Raw genomic sequence first — 24,679 nt, 5'->3', positions numbered from 1 at the left:
TTAAAATATATGAGGCAAAAACTAATAGAACTGCAAAGAGAGGCAGATGAATACACAGCCATAGTTGGAGGCCTCAACATCCCCTCTATCAGAAATGGATAGATCCAGCACAAAGAAAATCAGTAAGGACACTGCTGAACTCAGCATCATCAATCAACTAGATATAATGGTCTACTTCATCCAACAACAACAGAATACATTCTTCTCAAGCTTACATGAACATTCACCATGAGAGACCACATTCTAGGCCATAAGACAGACCTTAACAAATTTAAAAGAATAGAAATCATACATTGTCTGCCTCCAGACCACAACAGAATTAAAGTAGAAATCAATAACAGAAGGATAACTGGAAAATCCCCAAATATATGGAGATGAAATAACACAAGGGTCAAAGAAATCTTAAGAGAAAACACAAAATATCTTGAACTAAATGAAGATGAAAATACAGTTATCAAAATTTTGGGGGATCCTGTGGAAGTAATGCTTAGAGGCAAATTTATAGCATTAAATGCATATATTAGAAAAGAAGATATAAAATCAATCAGCTGGGCTTCCCTGGTGGCGCAGTGGTTGAGAGTCCGCCTGCCGATACAGGGGACATGGGTTCGTGCCCCGATCCGGGAAGATCCCACATGCCGCGGAGCGGCTGGGCCCGTGAGCCATGGCCGCTGAGCCTGCGCGTCCGGAGCCTGTGCTCTGCAATGGGAGAGGCCACAACAGTGAGAGGCCCGCGTACCGCAAAAAAAAAAGAAATCAATCAGCTAAGTTTCTACCTTAGGAAACTAGAAAAAGAAGAGCAAATTAAATCCAAATTAAGAAGAAAAGAAGTAAAAAGAATTAGAGCAGAAGTCAATGAAAATGAAAATAAGAAATCAATAGAGAAAAATCAACAAGACCAAATGCTGGTTCTATAGAAAGATCAGTAAACCTCCAGCCAAGCTAAGAAAAAATGAGGACACAACTTCTGAATATCAAAAACAAAAAAAATGATATCACTCGCTTACATGTGGAATCTAAAAAAATGGTACAAATGAACCTATTTACAAAAAAGAAATAGAATCACAAATGTAAAAAACAAACATATGGTTACCAAGGGGGAAGGGGGGAAGGGATAAATTGGGAGATTGGGATTGACATATACCCACTTCTACATATAAAATAGATAATAAGAACCTACTGTATAGCACAGGGAACTCTACTCGGTACTCTGTAATGACCTACATGGGAATAGAATCTAAAAAAGAGTGGATATATGTATAACTTATCCACTTTGCTGCACAGCAGAAACTAACACAACATTGTAAATCAACTATACTCCAAAAGAAATTAATTTGAAAAAAGTGGTATCACTACAGATCCTATGGATATTAAAAGTATAATAAAGGAGGGAATTCCCTGGCGGTCCAGTAGTTAGGACTCCGTGCTTCCACTGCAGGGCCACCGGTTCCATCCCTGGTTGGGGAACTAAGATCCCATAAACTGCGCAGCATGGCCAAAAAAAAACAACAAAAAGTATAATAAAGGAATACTGTAAACAACTCCCCGCCCACAAATTTGATAATCTAGATAAAATGGACCAATTCCTTGAAAGACACATTTTTTGCCAAAATTCACACAATGAAAATAAACAATCTGAATATATCTGCATCAAAGAAACTGAATCAATAATTAATAATCTTTCAAAACAGAGAGCACTAGGCCCAGATGGGTTCACTGGAAAATTCTACCAAACATTTAAGGAAGAAATTACACCAATTCTCTATGACCTCTTTAGAAGATAGAAGGAGAGGGACTACTTCCTAACTCATTCCATTAGGCCAGCATTCCCCTAATACCAAAACCGGACAAAAACATCACAAGAAAAAAAAAAAAAACAATCACAGATCATATCTCTCAGGAACATAGATGCCACAATAAAATATTAGCAAATCAAATTCAACAATGTATAAAGAGAATTATATACCACGACCCAGCAGGATTTACCTCAGTTACGCAATCAGGCACCTTGGTGTTTACCCAAAGGCGGTAAAAACTTATGTCCACATCAAAACCTTCACACATGTTTACAGCATCTTTATTCATAATTGCCAAAACCTGGAAGCACCTAAGATGTCCTTCAGTAGATGAACAGATAAACAAACTATGGTACACCCAGACAATGAAATATTATTCAGTGCTAAGAAAAAAAAAAGCTATCAAGCCATGAAAAGACAAGGAGGAAACCTAAATGCATATTACTAAGTTAAAGAAGCCAATCTGAAAAGGCTACATACTGTATGATTCCACCTATATGATATTCTGGAAGAGGCAAAACTATGGAGACAGTAAAAAGATCAGTGGTTACAAAGGGCAAAGGAGGGATTAGTAGGTGAAGCACATACGATTTTTAGAACAGTGAAAATACTGTGTATGATACCATAATAATAGATATATGTCATCATTCATTTGTCCAAACCCATAGAATGTATAACACCCAGAGTGAACTAGAATTTAAACTATAGACTTTGAGTGATTACCTTGTGTCAATGTAAGCTCATCAGTTATAACAAATGTACCACCCTAGCGTGGGATGTTGATAATGGGAGAGGTTATGCATGTGTGGGGGTGGGGTACACGGGAAATATCTACCATCTTCCCCTCAATTTTGCTGTGAACCTAAAACTGCTCCTTTAAAAATATACTCCTTCTTATTAGCAAAGCAGAAATGGAGACAAAGATGTAGAGGGCAAACATATGGACACCAAGGAGGGAAAGAAAGGGGGTGGGATGAATTGGGACATCGGGATTGCGATAAATACACTATTGATACTATGTATAAAATAGATAACTAATGAGAACCCACTGTACAGCTCAGGGAACTCTACTCAATGCTCTGTGGAGACCTAAATGGGAAGGAACTCCAAAAAAGAGGGGATATACGTATACATATAGCTGATTCACTTTGTTGTATGGCAGAAGCTAGCACACATTATAAAGCAACTATACTCCTATATATATATATTTTGTGTGTGTGTGTGGTACGTGGGGCTCTCACTGTTGTGGCCCCTCCCGTTGCGGAGCACAAGCTCCGGACGCGCAGGCTCAGCGGCCATGGCTCACAGGCCCAGCCGCTCCGCGGCATGTGGGATCTTCCCGAACCGGGGCACGAACCCATGTCCCCTGCATCGGCAGGCGGACTCTCAACCACTGCGCCACTAGGGAAGCCCTCCAATAAATATTAATTAAAAAAAAAAGTTGAAAACCCTAATTAGTTAATACAGTTATGAATAAACTTTTCTGTCCATCTTTTTTTTTTTTTTTTTTTGGTACGTGGGCCTCTCACTGTTGTGGCCTCTCCCGTTGCGGACCACAGGCTCCGGACGCGCAGGCTCAGCGGCCATGGCTCACGGGCCTAACCGCTCTGCGGCCTGTGGGATCTTCCCAGACCGGGACACGAACCCGTGTCCCCTGCATCGGCAGGCGGACTTTCAACCACTGCGCCACCAGGGAAGCCCTAAACTTTTTTGCTTCATGTAAAATGTGTTTATAAAAAAATATTCAAAAGTTATATGTTTTGTCTTAAAAAATAAAAAATAAAAATATAGTCTTAAGAAAAAGTAAAAGCAAGTTATAAGTTTATATTGACTTACTTTATAGCTAGTCCTCCAGAAATAGGTTTTCCCTCCCTCCCTCTCTATATATTGGCTCCCTATGCCCACTATTCATGTTTCTTCATCATTCCGTTGTCATCTCAGCACATAAAGACCTTTCCAGCTTGGTTACCAATAGTTTCTTGGTATCACAATTCCAAATTCAAGAAGAAACAATGTGAATGGTTTAGCCTGCATCAGATATTCAGCTCTGATTCAAATACATGGTGCTACTTTGGCTGGAGAAGGTATGTGGGATGAGAGCATATTAGGATCATCTGCTCCTTAGTCCAACCCCTTACCTACTGCCCACTGGTCCTTAGAATGATGTGCCTACAACGTTGGCAGGTTTTTAAAGAAAAGGTTGTGGGCAAGGAGGTCAGGTAACCGTCTTAACTGTTCAAACTGAAAAGGAAAGGCAAACTTTTCTGGTTTTAATTTCCCAATATTTCCTTAATTTAGAATTGAATTAATGTTGGGACTTCCCTGACAGTCCAGTGGTTAAGACTCCGTACTTCCACTGCAGGGGGTGCGGGTTCGACCCCTGGTCAGGGAACTAAGATCCCGCATGCTGTGTGGCGTGGCCAAAACAAACAAACAAACAACAACAAAAAATAGAGAGAGAGAGAGAGAGAGAATTGAATTACTGTAGAAGTGAACACTCATGGACAAATGAGGCTAATTCTGTTATAAAGTTAATTCTTAAATTACACTTAACATATATCATTCTTATAATAATAAAAAAAATCCTGCACAGGAAATGAAATGCAAAAAAACCCCAAAAACAAACAGACAAAAAAAAGCTTTTTTTTTAAAGTTACTAAATCTTTCAGTGCTTCAGTTTCTTCACCTTAATATAGGGATAATAATAAAATGGCTGTAAAGGTGAAGTGACAAATATGTATAAAGTCTTTGGAGTTCTGTGAATATTAGTAAATACTGCTCTAAATTTTTTCCCATATGACATGTCTTCTGAGCCTACAATTTCAATACTTATTTTTCCATAGTTGTGAAATTTACAAACTATGTGCTATCACTAAAATCCCTCTACTAACCTACACAGAATTATATTGTCATCTTTTAATTTTTAACTTTTTCAGCTTAATAAGATACAATGTGTTAAAACTGTTACACTCCCTGAACACACACAGTTTCAGACTGTAAGGATACTTAATTACTGTTCTGCACCTAGAATTGCAGATACAGAGACAAAGAAGATGGGAGCGCTCAGTCTAGTGCTATTTTGTTTAGAACTAAACTGCACTGAGGAAGAAGCACTCTACTGGGGGAAGTCTAGGAAAGTATGTGAAACCCACTGGATAAAATTTTAAGGAGAAATAAAAAAGGTCAATGGCTAAATATGCATAAACATGACAGAGGATAGATTTGGAGAATTGTGGTAGTATGACAGAACATCACAGGTTGGAAAAAAATGGTGGAAAATTATGAAGATGATTCTTTCTTTTTTTTTTTTTTTTTTTTTGCGGTACGTGGGCCTCTCACTGCTGTGGCCTCTCCCGTTGCAGAGCACAGGCTCCGGACGCGCAGGCTCAGCGGACATGGCTCAGGGGCCTAGCTGCTCCGCGGCATGTGGGATCTTCCCAGACCGGGGCACGAACCCGTGTCCCCTGCATCGGCAGGCGGACTCTCAACCAACGTGCCACCAGGGAAGCCCCCATGAAGATGATTCTTAAAAAGAGAGGGTGGAACCAGATTGAGAAGGGCTTTGTAAAAAAAAATAATAATAATAAAAAAAAAAAAAGGAAAAGCTAAAAAATTTGAAATATATATGGTAGACAATGGGAAGCCATCAGAGATTTTTATAGAGAAATATTTGGAAGGAGAGATTGCAGATAGAGGCAGGAAGCATTACAATCAATCAATCAGTAAGAGTTATAAATTTTCTAACTAAATCTAGTTTTTGACCCCAGTTCAAACATTTTACTAGCTGTGTGAGAACAAATTTACAGAACCCCTCTTAGCCTCAGTTTTCTTATGTGAAAATTCCAGTACATATCTCAGTGTTATTTGTGAAGATTAATGAGATAATGTATGTAAATACTGCACAATGCTTACTCAATATAATAGGAGATACATGTATCATTTACTATGTGTCACACACTATTCTAAGATTTTAATAAGTACTGATTCATTTGATTCTCCCAACAGCCCTACAAGATAGGTATTGTTATTATCTCCACTATAGTTGAGGGAATCTGAAGCATTGAAAGGTTAAGCAGCTTCCTTAGGGTCAGGCAACTACCAAGTCATGGAGATGAAATTCAAATGCAAGCAATCTGGGTCCAGTTTCTTGCCCTTAACCAACATATTACAATGCCTCTCTAGGAAAGATCAAGTCAGTGTTTTAAAAATTCTGGTCAAGTTTTCTAACCTTCAAGTTAAATTTACAGAACTCCATCCTCCAGACCTATGGGATCAGAATCTCTGAGACCGGAAATACAGGAATCAGCACTTGACAAACCCTACAAGGTAATGTGTGCACAATAAAAGTTGAAACTCACTGACTTAGGTAGATAGAGCAAAAATCCAAAGAAAAGAGTCCAGGTAAGGAAAAGGAACAGATTAAAATGTAGAGACTAACTTTTTTTGGAAATTACCATTTGCTGGTAGCTTATATGAAATAAACAGAACCTTAAGGTTTGAATAAGCAAAGCTTAACAAAGTATAGCTTATATCTTTACTGCAGTCCTACACAAAATGTTTAAATTTTTAACGATAACTACTGAATATTTAAATATATTTTTCCTGGCTAATAACGAAACAAAAGTTCATTACCAGGGATGGGAGAGTAGGAGTAGCCAGCATGGATGAAGGAATCTTTATTCTGAATATTATTAAGTCCTACTTTTAAAAAGAAATTTATACATTTATATGGTAAGATACCCTGGTGTTAAAATCTTAAAAGAAGCATAAAATATTTGATCCTATAAAGCAACAAAATTACTCTGCAAGTTTTCAATAAGGCAAGATATAAAATTTCTACACACTTAAATGCTCACTTATAGTTTACATGTAGGGTACACATTTAAATTATTCCAGAACGCATGACTTTGTTAGAAGGTTAGAGTTTGATATCTGAGGTAGTTAGTCATTAAAAACAAAACAAAAAACCGAAACAGAGAAAACCCGATGCTGGAAACATTAGTAGAGTACCTTCAAAATGACTCCCCAATAACCCAGATCAACAATGAATGAAGGGGGTGAAAAGGCAGGTCTGTGGAACTAAAACTCATCCCTATTGTTAGCAAACTAAGACCCCTGTTAATCACCGCTGTTACAACATGTCCAGTTTAAATGAGCAAGAGTCTCGGATTTTTGCGTTACCTGAAAAATGACAACCGTGAAAGAAAAATACCCGGGTTTTGAACACAAAGGATACTCAGATTTCAGTTTAAATCCCCACCAGGCATTTCAAAGACTGTCAATTCCCTGCGATCCAGAGTAATAAAGACTACTCCTCTTAGGAGGAACTCGGATCCCTACAGAGCATCTCTTCATTCTAAACCTGCCCCCAACCTTCCATCTTTAATAAAGAAAGATTCTTTTGCTTACGGTAAAGGTTTCTCAATAACTACTTTTGAAGCTTCAGCGTTCGAAACGAATTAGCGTAAATACTGAACTGCGATTACCAGAAAGTCAGAGATTAAACAAGGTTTAATCTCGGGGGCGGTCTGGCTTCTGAATCGTCAGTACTCTATAGGGTTGGCATGTATGCACCAACCGTCTGCCCCGACTTCTCAAAGTCCCCACGTCCGGCCCCCCCACCCGACACCCCCAAAGGCACTCCGAGGCCCCCGCTATACTGTGCCGCCTCCCGACCCCCTGTGCCATCCGACAATTCCGCTTCTCCCCCTGGAATACTCAGTTCCTTCCCGTCCGCCATCCACTCACCGAGGCGCGCTGGGCAGAAGTTCCAGAGCGGCTGTGTCACTTTTCCCTTCTCGCGCTGCGCCACACGCCATCCGGGAACGGCCCCATCCAACGGCCCACACAATTCAAATTCGTCCACTTCCGCCTGCAACCCGGAAGGAGGGCTCAGCTCCGCCCCCTGAAAGGCGGGGCCCGTGGCGACGCGGGAGTTGGGGAAGGGACAGGCACCCCCGCGCTTTTATTCCGCGGGGTCTCCTCTCTGCTCGGTCTTTTTCCGTTCTGTTTCTTTTGTCTCTCTCCCTACTTAGGTCCAGAGAGACGTGCGGGAGCGGGGTTGGTGTTGCTGCTGGGTGGCTCGTGAGAGGATCCTCTTGTTTATTAAATGGATCGAGACATGCTGAATTTTCTTCACTTCCAGGAAAGGAGAAAATAAAAGCACTAACCGAGCCCGGACGTTTTTACCCCTCCGCCGTCGCCTAAACACGAGCTACAGCCGGAAGGAAGAAACGAACTCTCCGCATACTTAGTACGGGGTTTCTTTGGGTCTCCAGAGACCTGTCGCGGCAGAGTCAGGACTTTTAACCTCTTTCCTTCCCCCGTTTGAGGGAAACAAAAAGCCAAGTGCGCCAATCACCTTATTCCAGCAACAGATTGAAAATGGAGTGGTCGGAAAAGTTCCTGGTCCCAAATAACATTTTTGAGGATAAGTGTTAGAAAGCGACAAATTTTTTTTCCCCCTCTGACAGACCATTTTACAAGATTACTATGTGGTTGTCCTATGAGATTCTTGGGACAACAGTGTCATTTTCCTTTGCCAAGGACCACACAATGTATCCTTGATCCGAAAAGTCTACAGAAAGGAAAGGAAGGACAACATGTTGTTAGGCAAAAACAAACGAACAAAAAAAACCTCTCTAACCCTGATCTTGACGTTACCACCAGATCATCCTCACATCTAAAAGCATTGATTTACCTAAACTGATCAATTCAAACCAAGCCATAACACAACATCCTCAGATTCTATCAAACTGAAATTTGAAAGATTCACTAGATTTCTGGGAATTTATTTTATAGATAATCTGACATAAGGGTGTGTAAAGCTATTAAGTGATGTACTGTTTTTAACAGTGGAAAGTAGAAAATAACCTACGTGTTTACCAATAAGGAAATGATTAAATACTGTAAGTTATGATAATTTAGTAGCTGATATACTGACACTGCAGGCACTAAAAATAATGATGTAGATCAGTAGGTACTCAATTGAAAATCAGCTTCAGAAAGACTATACATACATATATATATATATATAGCATCCTTTTAAAGTATGTGTATGTGTATGGCATACAAAATTTGGATACATAAACTGTAAAATGTTACCTGTGGGAGTCAGATTGGTGAATGGGGATGGGAAGAAACTTTTGCTTTATAACCAGCTGAATTTTTAAAATAAGCATCTTTTACTCTTGCAATTTTAATTGCTTTTAAAAGATTGCTAGAAATTGAGTATATTCTAGATGAAGAATCAGGTTTAATAAATGTGGAAATGTATAATGTTTGAATAATCTGTGTCCATTCATTCATTCATCAATTCATTCAGCAGTTATATAGTAATGGTTTGACCACACATTTTGTCATTCATAATATGCTGTATTATTTAATGTCCCACATTTTTAATACTGCCCCATTAAATATATTGCTGTTTCAAGTTCCTTGAAGGCAGAAACTATGTCATATATTTTCCTATATTTTTCATAATTCTTGGCACCTTCCCACCATTAAGTTCCATCCTTCACAGGAATTAAATTCTCAAGTTAATCTGCAAGCAAAAGTTAAATGTGGGCTTCCTTGGTGGCGCAGTGGTTGAGAGTCCGCCTGCCGATACAGGGGACACGGCTTCGTGCCCCGGTCCAGGAGGATCCCACATGCCGCCGAGCGGCTGGGCCCGTGAGCCGTGGCCGCTGAGCCTGCGCATCCGGAGCCTGTGCTCCGCAACGGGAGAGGCCACAACAGTGAGAGGCCCGCGTACTGCAAAAACAAAACAAAACAAAACAAAGTTAAATGTACTCAGGGAATTCCCTGGTGGTCCAGACTGGGAGCTTTCACTGCCATGGCCAGGGTTCAATCCCTGGTCGGGGAACTAACATCCTGCTAGCTGCACAGTGCAGCCAAAAAAAAAAAAAAAGTTAAATGTACTCAAATTGCCCTTGAAAAACTCCCCCAAACAATCATAAAAATATGTATAGTATATATAGATAGAATAGATAGATACATGATTTTTTTTAAATTTTTATTTATTTTATTTTTGGCTGTGTTGGGTCTTTGTTGCTGCGCACGGGCTTTCCCCTGGTTGCGGCAAGCGGAGGCTACTCTTCATTGTGGTGCGCGGGCTTCTCATGCGGTGGCTTCTCTTGTTGTGGAGCACGGGCTCTAGGCGCGCTGGCTTCAGTAGTTGTGACAGGTGGGCTCAGAAATTGTGGCTCGCGGGCTCTAGAGCACAGACTCAGTAGTTGTGGCACACGGGCTTCGTTGCTCCACGGTATGTGGGATCTTCCCTGCCCAGGGCTCGAACCCATGTGCCCTGCCTTGGCAGGCGGATTCTTAACCACTGCGCCACCAGGGAAGCCCTAGGTATATGATTTTTAAAATATGACTATATAAGCAGGTTTTGTTTTGGTTTTTTTTTAATGTTTGTCCTCTTTTTTTTTAGTCAGTCCTTCTTTAGGACCCTTAATGAATTCTTTAGTTTCTTCCACCAAAATGTTGACAAAGTTATCATCACCCAGCAGCCCTGCCATCAATCAGTCTAATGAGATTAATTTCTCCTCAGCAATAGAGAGCGCCTTAAAGTCATTGACATATTTTTCTCGTAGGACTGGTCAGGCTTAATGTATAAATTGCCTAGGGCTAGTGTTTATTGAATGGAATATCAAGTTATTTGCATATTTAAACTGTTATTCCCTTTTTTACTGAGAATGAGTGCAGGTGAATTTGAATACAATCAGTATTCAAGTAATGTGACAGTATTTCATGAACAAAGAAGATCTGCAATAAATACCCACTGACTATTTCAAGGAGCCTGAGTAAATCCAGACTTAAGAACTTTTAAGATCTTAAGATACCACATGCCGCAAAGCGGCTGGGCCCGTGAGCCATGGCCACTGAGCCTGTGCGTCCGGAAAAAAATAATAAATAAATAAATAAATAAAATAAAATAAAATAAAAGGGAGCATTCAAAAAGTCTAATTAGCAGCCTAGTCAGGTTCTCATGATACTTGACCTAGAAATGGAATGTGGGTGTGTGTGTTGGGAGGGGGGAGGGGGCCAGGGAGGGGACTGTTGGTAGATGTTGAGGAAGTGAGCAAACATGTAAAAACACTTTTATGTTTCCCACTTTTGCTTTCACACATCTTTCTTCAATATCTTTTAATATATCATTATAGACTTAAGTCTAATGTCAATATACTGCCTTACAAAAAAGTACTTCTTTTGGAGGCTATGCAAGGGGAGCAACAAATAGCTTCCCTACTCCCTCCTACTCCTGTCCCTTACATGCCAGTTTTTCTCTGTTCCACTTACTAGTCTACTATGTGCAATGGCGCTAAAACATCTAAAGGACAGGGGTAAAAACAATAGGTAGGCAAGGTGACTGTTTCTCCTTTCAGGAACTCTAGAATAGAGTCCATCTAGTCTCTCCTCAGCAATTCTTTAGACCATCACTGCCCAATACAAGTGTTAGCCACATATATAGTTTGCAATTTTCTAGTAGTCATATTTAAAAAAATTGAAAGAAATAGGTGAAGTTAATTGAAGTAATATATTTTATTTAACCCAATATGTCTATAATGTTATCATTTTAACATGCAATCAAATAGATTATTGAGACATTTTACATTTTTTTGTACTAAGTCTTGAAATTGGTATATATTTTACATTTATAGCCCATCTCAATTTGTACTAGCCGCATTTCAAGTGTTCATTAGCCACACATGGGTAATGGCTACCATACTGGTCAGCACAGTTTAAAATATGTCACAATTTTTCCCTTCTAAGAATACAGGCTACCATGGGACTCTGTTCCCAAAATTCTATTTCACCAACTTCTAACAAACATTTGAAAGCATGAAATAGAAGTAATTATCTTTCCCCCAACTTTAATTATTCCTACTCTACCATGATCTTGTCACTGCTTCCATATTTACCTCAGATTTGTTTTTTTCACTCCTCCTCTAATGAATTTTTTTCTTACCCTCTCTATTCTCACTCTCCTTGTCTATTCCTTAAGCTTTCTTCTCTATTTCTCAGCAAAGTATTTGAATACTTTGGAATATATTTAACATCTATAATTATGGCATTAGTGCTACAGAGTTTTCATCCCACGGTTGCAAAACAAATTAGTCGATTTAACTGATCACCTCGTGAACAGGTCATAATGAGAATACTGTACAAAATAAGCATATGACCATTATTAGTGTATGGCTCCATGATCAAGAAGTATTTGTCAAGCATATTCTATGCTATCAGCAGTGTTAATAAATTTCTGAATGGAGTTTTCACAGTGTATACTAAAATGTTCCTTATATTAGTTTGCCTGACCAGTATTTTTACATCAATTTTGAACTTGAATCAAAATAGATTTTAGGGGGCTTCCCTGGTGGCGCAGTGGTTGAGGGTCCGCCTGACAATGCAGGGATGTGGGTTCGTGCCCCGGGCTGGGAGGATGCCGCATGTCGTGGAGCGGCTGGGCCTGTGAGCCATGGCTGCTGGGCTTGCGCGTCCAGAGCCTGTGCTCCGCGACGGGAGAGGCCACAGCAGCGAGAGGCCCGCATACCGCAAAAAAAAAAAAAAAAAAGATTTTAGGAAACGTGGGTTGTTGTTTGCTACCAAACAGAATTCTTTTTCTCAATGTCCCATTCACATGAATGTTTTGATCTAAATTTTTAATCTAACCCTGGTTCAGTGTCTTTTAAATCAAACACACCACCTCCTGGCAGCAGGAAGCACCACCCAAAACATCAATTTCAGGTCTCTTGTTTCAGGGTTGTTTGGATAATAAGCAGGTTTATTAACAGCAGTGTTTGGAATGATACCGTTCCTGCTGGGTAACTACATGATTTTTAGCAAAAAGGGCTCAAAGATTGCCTGTAGCCAATATGAAACATGGTGTTCCAATATAGGTCTAAGGTATGATATGTTTATGTTAACTTTCCTCCTCTCCACGTTGGTGTTTCAAACAAATGATTGTCCGGATTGCTTTTCTTAATTGCTGTCTTTTGGCCTGAAGTGTTTACACAGAAATCAGAGCCTCTTTCCAGTTAAGAGTAACTCCAAATGTAAGCATACACGTTGGTAATGCCACCCAGAAAAAAAATCAAGTCATGAACAACATGTTTGAAGTGAATCTTAAAAATTCTTGGATACAATTGCTGGCAATCAAAACTGTTTTCAGTTTATTTTGTGTACTTTGATTTTTTAATCCCTGCCAGAATACTCTAGGAAAATGACTTCTCAAGTGTGTCGATAAAGTGATTCAGTTATAATGAGCCCGATTCTCACCAGCATATCCTGATGAAGGTGGAGAAAGATCAAATTCTCACAAAAGTCCAGGACATAGAATTACCATTTAGGAAGCAGGCAATTGCTTAAAGTTTGGCTTAGATCTTTATGGCTGTTCTTTAGGGAAAATTCTTCAAGGACACCAGAGTACAATGTTAAGAGCCTGGACTTTAGATCTAGACAGGCTGGGATTTAAATGCTAACAGTATTACCTGCAAGCTAAGTATGAAGAACCCAACCTGACCCTCTGAGCATCACTATTGGTTAAAAAAAATGTAAATCATAATAACTACCTCACAGGTTTGTTGTGAACTTTATTTTTTTTAATTTTTATTGAAATACAGTTGATTTACAATATCGTGTTAGTTTCAGGTGTACAGCACAGTGATTCAGTTATACGTACATACACACACACACGTATATATATTCCTTTTCAGATTCTTTTCCCTTACAGGTTATTACAAAATACTGAGTATAGTTCCCTGTGCTATACAGTAGGTCCTTACTGGTTATCGATTCTATATATAGTAGTGTGTATATTTTAATCCCAAACTTCTAATTTATCCCTCCCCCACCTTTTCCCTTTGGTAACTGTAAATTTGTATTCTATGTCTGTCAGTCTGTTTCTGTTTTATAAATAAGTTTATTTGTATCATATTTTAGATTCCACATATAAGCTATATCATATGATATCTGTCTTTGTCTGACCTACTTCACTTAGTGTGATAATCTCTAGTTCCATCCATGTTGTTGCAAATGGCATTATTTCATTCTTTTTTATGAACAATGTTGTGAACTTTAAATGAGAGAATATTTTTAATGATAATTATGATTAGGCAAAACATACAGTCAACTTACCCTTCCTTCTCCCCTTGGTGGCATGTGGCATTCCACGTCCAGTTCCTTTCGGCTGGTGGTCCACTTTAGAGTCACCCAGAACTCTCCTCCCAAGTGGATCTTAGCCTCACTCCTTTCTTCTTCCCTTCAGTGCCTACAGTAAATTCCTCAGTGACTCACTCTCTACTTTCCACCTTTGCAGCTAACCTGAAAATTTTAATCACGTTCATATACAGAGCTAATAATAGATTAGCTTTAACAAGCTATATCTGCAGCTCAAGTAGATAGTGAGAATTTGGGGGAGTCAGATGTTATGTTCGCTACGTCCTCCTCTTTTCACTAATTTCAGTTTGCAACTCTAGTATCTCAGAAGTGGCTTGTGTCTTCTTTGATATTTGTACAGTAACAGATATTAAATTTCAGTATGTGGACAGTGATCATAAGTAGCAATCAGATTTCTTGTAAATGTAAACTAACAAAAGGAAATTGGAAAAGAGAAAGGGAACTAACATTTGTTCAATACTCTCTGTATTCCAAACACTGTGCTAAAACTATCCAAAAGTTGATTTACATAATCCTGACTAATATAATAGGTGATGAAACCAGGATTTAATTTGACTAAGTAATTTGCCCAAGGCCACAGTAGGCAGAACTGATATTTTAATTCCAGCTTGTTTGTATATAAAGCCTGCTCTTTTTCCTTCACAATATTTTGATTCATACATCCTGAGTAGTTCAGTTTTAGTTTTTTGAGGAACCCCCATACGGTTTCCATAGGGGCTGAAACAGTTTACATTCCCACCAACAGTGTAAGAGGTTTCCCGTTTCTACGTATCCTCGCCAACATTTATTATTTGTGGTCTTTTTGATGATAGCCATTCTGACAGATGTGAGGTGATATCTCTTTGTGTTTTTTTTTGTTTTTTTTTGCGGTGCGTGGGCCTCTCACTGTTGTGGCCTCTCCCGCCGCGGAGTACAGGCTCCGGACGCGCAGGCTCAGCGGCCATGGCCCACGGGCCCAGCTGCTCCGCAGCATGTGGGATCCTCCCGGACTGGGGCATGAACCTGCGTCCCCTGCATCGGCAGGTGGACTGCCAACCACTGCGCCACCAGGGAAGCCCCTCTTTGTGGTTTTGATTGCACTTCTCTGATGATAGAGATGTTGTGCATCATTGCGTGTGCCTATTGGCCATTTGTATGTCCTCTTTGTCTATTCAGGTCTTCTACCCATATTTAAATCAGGTTGTTTAATTTTTTTATATTGAGTTGTATGAGTTGTTTATATATTTTGGATATTAACCCTTTATTGGTCATATCATTTGCAAATATCTTCTCCCATTCAGTAGGTTGTCTTTTCATTTGTTTCCTTTGTTGAGCAAAAGCTTTTATGTTTAATTAGGTCCCATTTGTTTATTTTTGTTTTTGTTTCCTTTGCCTTAGGAGACAGACCCAAAAATATTGCTACGATTTATGTCAGAGTGTTATGCCTATATTTTCTTCCAGGAATTTTATGGTTTCCAGTCTTACATTTAGGTCTTTAATCCATTTTGAGTTTATATTTGCAAATGGTGTGAGAAAATGTTCTAATCTCATTCTTTTACATGTAGCTGTCCAGTTTTCCCAGTGCCACTTATTGAAGGGACTATATTTCCCCACTCTATATTTTTGCTTTCTTTGTTGTAGGTTAACTGACTATAAGCAAGTGGGTTTATTTCTGGGCTCTCTATTCTGTTCTACTGGTCTATGTATCTGTTTTGGTGTCAGTACCATACTGTTTTGATTACTGTAGCTTTGTAGTCTAGTTTGAAATCAGGAAGCAAGATGCCACCAGTTGTGTTCTTCTTTCTCAAGATTGTTTTGGCTATTCAGGGTCTTTTGTTTCCATACAAATTTTAGAATTATTTGTTCTACTTCTGTGAAAAATGCCATTGGTATTTTGATAAGCATTACACTGAATCTGTAGATTGCCTTGGATGTTAAAGTACCCTAATATTATTGTGTTACTGTCAATTTCTCCCTTTATGTCTGTTAATATTTGCTTTGTGCATTTAGGTGCTCCTATGTTGGGTGCATATATATTTACAATTGTTATATCTTCTTCTTGTATTGATGCCTTGATCATTATGTAATGCCCTTCTTTGTCTCTTGTTACAGTCTTTGTTTTAAAGTCTGTTTTGTCTGTATAAGTATTGCTACTGTGGCTTTCTTTTTGTTTCCATTTTCATGGAAAACCTTATTCCATCCCCTCATTTTCAGTCTGTGTGTGTCTTTAGATTTGAAGTGAGCTTCTTGTAGGCAGCATGTATATAGATCTTGTTTTTGTATCCATTCAGCCACTCTGTGCTTTTGATTGGAGCATTAATCCATTTACAATTAAAGTAATTATTGATAGGTATAAACTTATTGCCATTTTGTTAATTGTTTTTGTAGTCCTTTTTTGCTCCTTTCTTCTTTTGTTCTCTTCCCTCGTGATTTCATGACTATCATTAGTGTTATGTTTGGATTCCTTTCTCTTTTTTGTGCTTGTATCTATTGCAGATTTTTGGTTTGTGGTTACCATGAGGTGTATAAATAGCAATCTATATATAGGTAAAAGCATTATTAATATTAGTACAGAGAAGATTTCAGTACCAGGTTAGAGCAATTCTTAAAATGTGGTCCATGAGATCAAACCATTTACATAATAATGCTAAGACTTTTTGCTTCTTTTCACTTGAATTTTGTCATAAGTGTACAGTCGAGTTTTCTGGAGGCTACCTGTGGTGTAATATTGTGACAGATTGAATGCAATAACTGATATAAGGATCTAATTATTTTTATTAAGTCATACATTAATGCATAAATATAAAACAATGTCATGCTTCTCACTAAATTATTTTTGTTCTGGAAGATAAAAATATTTATATTAATGTAATGGGTTTACTACTATTATTAAATGAATTAAATACCCATTTTAAAATTTCTAATATGGTAAATGTCATTAGGTGTAAACCACATAAACAAAAAACTTTTGGGGCCCCCCGTTTACGAAAGCAAAAAGAAATCTAAAAAGTTTGAGAGCTGAAGAATTACATAATATCTAAAGCATAATTTCTAGGCTTTCGATTTTTAGGGCCAATAAACACAAGCTAAAAAGAAGCAGTAAGTCTTTCCCAAATTTTGAGAGCCAACACTCCTTATTTTTCCAAGTGTTATGAGTTTCCTAGGGCTGCGGTTCACAAAGTACCATACACTGAGTGGCTCAGATGACAGAAATTAATTGTCTTACAGTTCTGGTAGCTAGAAATCTGAAATCAAGGTGTTGCCAGAGTTGGTTTCTTCTGAGGGCTGTGAGGAAGAATCTTTTCTATGACTATACCCCTTTTCCTGGTGATTTGTTGGCTCTCTTTGCATTCCTTGGTTTGTGAAAGCACCTCTGCTTCATCTTCAAATGGCATTCTCCCTGTGTGCCTGTTTGTGTTCAAATTTCCCCTTTTTATAAGGACGCTTGGTATGTTGGATCTGGCCCCACACGAATGATCTCATTTTAATTTGATTACCTCTGTAAAGATCCTAGCTCCAAATGAAGTCACATTCTAAGGTATGGGGAGTTAGGACTCCAACACATCATTCTGGGGGGCATATGATTCCACCCATAACACCAAGTAAGAACATTAAGAAACTTCTTCCATCATTATCAGGAGCATATTTTTTACAAAATATAGGGTATTTTACCATCAAAAAAGTTGTAAAGAATTAAGAAGATCACACTTCGATATGCTTATCATTTAGCAGAAATTCAATTTGGTGAAATCATATTTTATAAGAGAATTAGGTTTTAAATTTAGCACAGAAGGTTAAGATTAAGTATAGTAAACATTATTCTAAAAAATTCCCATTAATTCCCAAGTACAGTAATATGAGTATATAAATGAACAATGTATACAGTAGTCAGCTCCCCTATTTGCTAGGCCTATTCTAGGCATTGTAGGTTCAGAATGAACAAGCAAGGCAAGGCCTCTACTGTCATGGATACATAATAGTGAAAGAGAAAGACTATGCTCAAACTGTTGAAAGGCTCTCCTAAATATTGCGAAACAACTTGTTGATAGGACAAAACTGGATTTATTTTTACCATAGTAAGGGAGGGCACAACCTTGACTGAGTCTTCATTCCATCTCCACAGGAAGAGAGCAAGAGGTTTTAGAGATGTGTTAACGGAGGTCTTTCAGACTTCCCTGGTGGTCCAGCAGTTAAGACTCCGTGCTCCCAACTCAGGGGCCCCAGGTTTGATACCTGGTCAGGGAACTAGATTACACGTGCCGCAACTAAAAGATTCCGCATGCCGCAAGGAAGATCCTGCATGCTCCAACTGAGACCTGGCACAGCCAAATAAATAAATAAATAAATAAATTTTAAAACAACAAAAAAGGAGGTCTTTTAATGGAGATGAGGAGACTTGGTTAAGATTCGGTAAGGATCGTAATGTAACAGTTTAAGACTGGTGGATAAAGCAAGGCGATGATGTTGAAGCAAGGGTTTCAAATAGATTTGGTGGGTTAATAGTTATTTGATGCTATCTACTGAAAATTTGAAGAGTTTGATTTCACTTAGATGTATTTTTCTGGCAAGTTTCTGAAACAAAATTAAAGTCATTTGTAATATTTGTCTTCCTGGGCAAGAGATGCCTGAAATTGTAAAATCAAGTTGAAGAAAACAGTGGAAAAGTTAAGTTATATTAGTGAAGTCATATTAATGTAGACAGTAAGCTGGGTAGACGGTTCCTGCTCTCAATAGCCCCCCCTTGTGGTCATTTTCAGTCTAAGCTGAAGGGAAGAGCATTCACATTTGGGGACATATCAGTCCACACTTTCCACTCTATTTGAGGTGTCATGCATGCAAATTAGGTTTCTGGTGTGATTTTGGTTTTTCAATCTCCATAAATACCTGGGTTCCCTGTTGTTTTTGTTTTGTTTTAGCATGATTATTTATTGAATCATTTGATGACACATTGGCTATGCAGCATCATTTAACACATTGCAGACAACACATATGAACTCTACATCACGGACAAACACATGATCAGTGCTTGACGTCCACTTCTCATCAAGAATCAAAAGTGCCACAGTTAACCCAAGAGACTAGATCTCATCCCTAATGTGAAGATATCACAGATTTGTATGTTTATTTCCTTGATCATTTTTGTAATATTAAAGATTCAAGAGATATCTGTAAGCATGTAAGCACAACATTCTTCCCTTAAAACAGCACTTGTTTCCCCTTGAGAGGCCAATATCATATCTGTGTGGCTCTATTCTGAAGTATTGCCTGTCCAATTTTATGAACCTCTCAAGTGAGGAGTTCAATAGTCCAGATGGCATTGTCTAACACTTTCACTATTCTCCAACTCATAGCATGTAAAATCCTCCCAATTCTCTGGCCTTTTTTAAAGCACATATTCAAGGGAATTGAGGTGAAAAGAAAGCAGTCCAGAATTCCTCTTGATTAGACAGGGTTTGGATCTCAAATTAAGCCCCAGTTTTTCTCTTCATTTAATTGTTATCTAAAGACTTCCTTTTCCAAGAGGCAGTATTGATGTCTAAAATGAACCCCAAATGATGTCTGACATCATTTTACCAAGGTACAATGCCTGTCCATTTATTAGGTAAAAGCCCATAGGCTTCTGTACCACAAACCCTATACCAGTCATTGAGGGCCACTTGATGATCTGTCTTCTGGCAAAATACCCAGAAGAACTGTCAAATACTGTGGTAACATTTTGGCATCACTCATGGTCTGGTACCAAGCAATGCTATTTGTTTTGTAGTGCTAAGATGCTGAGATAGATCTAAAGCAAAAAAGAGGTAGTAGACTCCTTGCTCCTAGAGCTCTTTGAAGTTCTTTTTCTGTAAACAATTGACTACAAAAGCTAGCTCCTTTGAAAGCACCCCAATTGTTTCAGCAAAGATAACAAAACTCCATTCCTATCATAGGGACAGTATGATGGGGGATTTTAGATTTATGGCTGTCTGGCCTATTATGTTGTTTACCATGTAAATATTCACATAACGATTGAGTCCAGTTGCCCAGGAAACCAACTGATTCATTACAATAAACTGGTGCCAAGGAAAGCTGAGTGTCTCACAAAGGAAAATGCATACAAACCTAAGAGTCAGGAAGATTGTATACTTTAGTCAATTCACGAGTAAATTGCAGCCAGGTGTTAGATTCATACCAAGTGACTAAATGCACAAAAACTAATATTAAGAAGAAGGGCTTTAAAGAAAAATAAAAGGCATTTAGATAGAAAAGAAAGAAGTAAAACTTTGTTTGCAGATGACATGATTGCCTAAAGTTCTGAAGGCATCTATAAATAAGCAACTAGAGCTAATACATGAATTTAATAAGATCTTTGCACATAAGATCCATACACAAAAATGAATTGTATTTTTATATACTAGCAACAAATAATTAGAAATTTAAACTTATAAAATTACCTAGGTTAGGCAATGATTTCTTAGATTCAACATCAAAGCACAAGTGATAAAAGAAAAATTTGATAAACTGAACTTCATCATTATTAAAAACATTTGCACTTCAAAGAATACCACAAGAAAGGTAAAAGACAAGCCCACAAACTAGAATAAAATATTTATAAATCATATAATTTGATAAGGGACTTGTATCCAGAATATATTAAGAACTTATAACTCAACAATAAAAAGACAAACCAACTAAAAGATGGACAAAAGATTTGAACAAACAGTTCTCCAAAGAAGATACACAGATGGCCAATAAGCTCATGAAAGAATGCTCAATATCAGGGAGCAGGGAAATGTTGATTAAAACCACAAAAGATACCACAAGAAATATAGCCACTAGAAAAGTGATAATGAAACAAACAAACAAATAGAAAATAACAAGTGTTGGCAAACGTGGAGAAATGAGAACTCTCATGCATTGCTGGTGGGAATGTAAAATGGTGCAGCTTTTTGGAAAACAGTTTGGCAGTTTCCTACAGTGTTAAACAGAGTTACTGACAATTCTACTCCTAGGAATTTCTGTAAGAGAAGTGAGATTATATGCTCATATAGAAACTTTTACACAAATGTTCATAGCAATATTATTCATAATAGCGAAAAGGTAAAAACAATACAAATGTCCATCAGCTGGTGAACGGATAAACAAAATTTAGTATATCCACACAAAGAATACTATTTAGCAATTAAAAGGAATGAAGCACTGATACATGCTGCAACATGGATGAGCCTCAAAGACATTATCTTTAATGAAAGAAGGTAGACACAAAAGATCACATACTATATGAACCCATTTACATGAAATGTCCAGAATAGGCCAATCTATAGAGACAGAAAGTGATTAGTGGTTGCCTAAGGCTGTCACGAGGAGAGGGAGATTGACTGGGCACAAGGTTTCTTTCTGGAGTGACCAAAACATCCTAAAATTAGATTGTGGTGATTTTTGTACAAGTCTATAAATATAACTGCTACTGCATTATAGATCTAGCAAGGGTGAATTTTATGGTATGTAAATTATATCTCAATAAAGCCACTATACAAATATTGTTTGTAACTTTTATCTTTTTGGATAAGAGTTTCCCGAAAAAATAAACCATGTCAATGAAGATGGAGGAACAAAGTTTTGTTAGTGAAGACGGCAGAATAGTAAAGTCATATTTATGTAGACAGTAACTTATGGTTGTATACGGTTTCAATTTTTAAAACCAATAGATATCTTTTAAAATCACAAATGCATTAGATAGTTAAAACAGCAGTGCAAGAATTAAAATATAATATGTGATAGAGAATGAATGGGTAGCTAGTCTGGATTAAGCAGTCAGAGAAGACTTTTATGAAAAGGTGATATTAAACCAGAGATAGAAATGATAAAGAAGAGCCAGTCTTGTGAAGATGGAGGTGGGGGTGGGTGGAAGAATGGGAAGAGCATTCCAGCAAAGCTAGTGCAAGTGGGGGTCTCTTTATTAGTCAATATGTCTCTAAAACCCTAAATTAACTCTTCAAAATCCACTCATCTCTCCAGACAGCAGAACAATGCATTTCTCTACTTTGTCAGTGCTTAGCAAACTCTTGAATTTATCAGTCTTTGCTTCTTTTTATTTTAACTTTTAAAATTATCTTTATTTTTAAAAGTAATTCACATGCTGTAAAATTTACTCATGTTAGGTAAACAGTGTAATGACAGTATATTTACAGATTTGCTCAAAAATCACTATAATCCATGTTTTAAGATATTGTGATTTCCTGAAAAGAAACCTTCTAAATAGAGATGCCTCTTTATGCTCTCCTTCTATTTCTTTCCCTCTCTCTCTCATTAACCAAAGGTTGGTAAAAACTCTCTCACTCTTCTGCATTGGCCCACTGACCAGTAGTTAGGAACCACTATTGCACAGCATCTTCCAACACAACAACTACATTCTTTCCGTGTGCTTTTCTTTCTTTCTTGAACTTCCCAACTTGTTCTCTATCTAGTTGACAGTGTTATCTTTATTACCTTGGGGGAAAACTAAAACTGTAATAGCAGAAATCAATGCAAGTTTTATTATTTTTAAGACTTCAGCTAAGTCTCTTAAGAATAAAATATTAGGGTCCTGAAAGGATAGACGTCCATAATTAGTGCCAAATCAAAGATAAGAGACTAAAATATATACAGATATACTTGATCCCTTCCAAGGCCCCTTGCCACCTCCTCAGGACACCTACTTCTGCCCTGAGACTTTGTTGAGGATCCAATTTAATGCACTGAATGAACACTTAACCTCTTGTTAACAAAACACCAGTAAGCTCCTTCCTGTATTGGAAGATGGGGTCCTTTACCTCCTAGAGTCCCTCTGGGTGTGATGGTATAGATGGAGAAGCCCTGGTGGAATCAGAGGGAGTCAGAATGGTTGGGAAACTACTCCTGATTCTAATTCATTTAGTAAATATTTATACCAGGCATTCCAGACTCTTAATGTGCTATGACTTTATGACAGTGAAAATTTAGGTGAACAATACACTGTAAAGAATTACAATTTGGTAGATTTTGCAATAAATATACATGAAATTTATTGTTTATAACATTCTGGAATAAAAGTTTCAGTATGTTTCTATCTATTCAAGTAAATTAATGTCAATAGCCCTTGTCAATGTTTTTAAACTGAAAGTAAGCTCTTTAAAAACTATCAAACATTCCACTAAATAAATTCCATACTTCCTCATCTGCCTTTTGAAAATAGTAAAATCAGCAGGAGGGAAGTCCTTGCCAGCATTTATTCAGGTTCCCTCCTGCTTTCCTTCTCTTGCCTCCAATCAACCCACGCTAACTCTTGCTAGCGTTTTGTTTGCAAAAAGAAGATGTAAGTAAAAATTTTCATTGTAGAAGAAATAATAGGCCTATTCCAATAAAAATTCTGATCAGAAGCCAAATACTACACATGGTGTTTTTCAAGGCTCCTAATTTTTTTTCCTTGAATATCTGTTCCCATATATTTATTATTATTATTATTATTATTATGTTAACATCTTTATTGTAGTACAATTGCTTTACAATGGTGTGTTAGTTTCTGCTGTATAACAGAGTGAATCAGTTATACATATACATACATCCCCATATCTCCTCCCTCTTGCGTCTAAGGCTCCTAACATTCTTTTATTAAAAAAATTTTAATACAGCAGGTTCTTATTAGTCATCAATTTTATACACATCAGTGTATACACGTCAATCTCAATCGCCCAATTCATCACACCACTACCCCTCACACCCCCCCGCCACTTTCCCCCCTTGGTGTCCATACGTTTGTTCCCTACATCTGTGTCTCAATTTCTGCCCTGAAAACTGGTTCATCTGTACCATTTTCTAGGTTCCACATATATGCGTTAATATATGAAATTTGTTTTTCTCTTTCTGACTTACTTCACTCTGTATGACACTCTCCAGATCCATCCACGTCTAAACAAATGACCCAATTTCATTCTTTTTTATGGCTGAGTAATATTCCACTGTATATATGTACCACATTGTTTTTATCCATTTGTCTGTCGATGGGCATTTAGATTGCTTCCATGAGCTGGCTATTGTAAATAGTGCTGCAGTGAACATTGGGGTGCACGTGTCTTTTTGAATTATGGTTTTCTCTGGGTATATGCCCAGTAGTGGGATTGCTGGCTCATATGGTAATTCTATTTTTAGTTTTTTAAGGAACCTCCATACTGCTCTCCATAGTCGCTGTATCAATTTACATTCCCACCAACAATGCCAGAGGGTTCCCTTTTCTCCACACCCTCTCCAGCATTTGTTGTTTGTGGATTTTCTGATGATGCCCATTCTAACTGGTATGAGGTGATACCTCACTGTAGTTTTGATTTGCATTTCTCTAATAATTAGTGATGTTGAGCAGCTTTTCCTGTGCTTCTTGGCCATCCGTATGTCTTCTTTGGAGAAGTCTCTATTTAGGTCTTCTGCCCATTTTTAGATTAGGCTGTTTGTTTTTTTAATATTGAGCTGCATGAGCTGTTTATATATTTTGGAGATTAATCCTTTGTCCATTGATTTGTTTGCAAATACTTTCTCCCATTCTGAGGGTTGTCTTTTCGTCTTGTTTATGGTTTCCTTTGCTGTGTAAAAGCTTTTAAGTTTCATTAGGTCCCATTTATTTATTTTTGTTTTTATTTCCATTACTTGAGGAGGTGGATCAAAAAAGATCTTGCTGTGATTTATGTCAAAGAGTGTTCATCTTCTTCCTATGTTTTCCTCTAAGAGTTTTATAG

The 24,679-nt window shown here is 37.9% G+C and overlaps 1 protein-coding gene across 4 annotated transcripts in view; it reads right to left on the bottom strand.

The window, feature by feature from the left end:
- Positions 1–7,675, bottom strand: part of G2E3 (G2/M-phase specific E3 ubiquitin protein ligase) — a 71,298-nt gene extending 63,623 nt beyond the window's left edge. For 2 of the 4 annotated variants that reach the window (XM_030854710.3, XM_060294698.2), the window contains exon 1: positions 7,545–7,673. Coding sequence is in view for 1 of the 4 variants with exons in the window: in XM_030854703.3 (XP_030710563.1) it covers positions 7,545–7,615 (71 nt within the window). In the remaining 3 variants the exon portion in view is untranslated. Of the gene's footprint in view, positions 1–7,544 lie in introns of all 4 variants that reach the window. The other 2 variants (XR_004039027.2, XM_030854703.3) reach the window with 2 other exon arrangements.
- Positions 7,676–24,679: the final 17,004 nt, after the last annotated feature.

Source organism: Globicephala melas, chromosome 2 (genome assembly GCF_963455315.2).
Source record: "Globicephala melas chromosome 2, mGloMel1.2, whole genome shotgun sequence".
Lineage (NCBI taxonomy): Eukaryota > Metazoa > Chordata > Mammalia > Artiodactyla > Delphinidae > Globicephala > Globicephala melas.
This window is presented reverse-complemented; position numbering and strand designations above follow the sequence as displayed.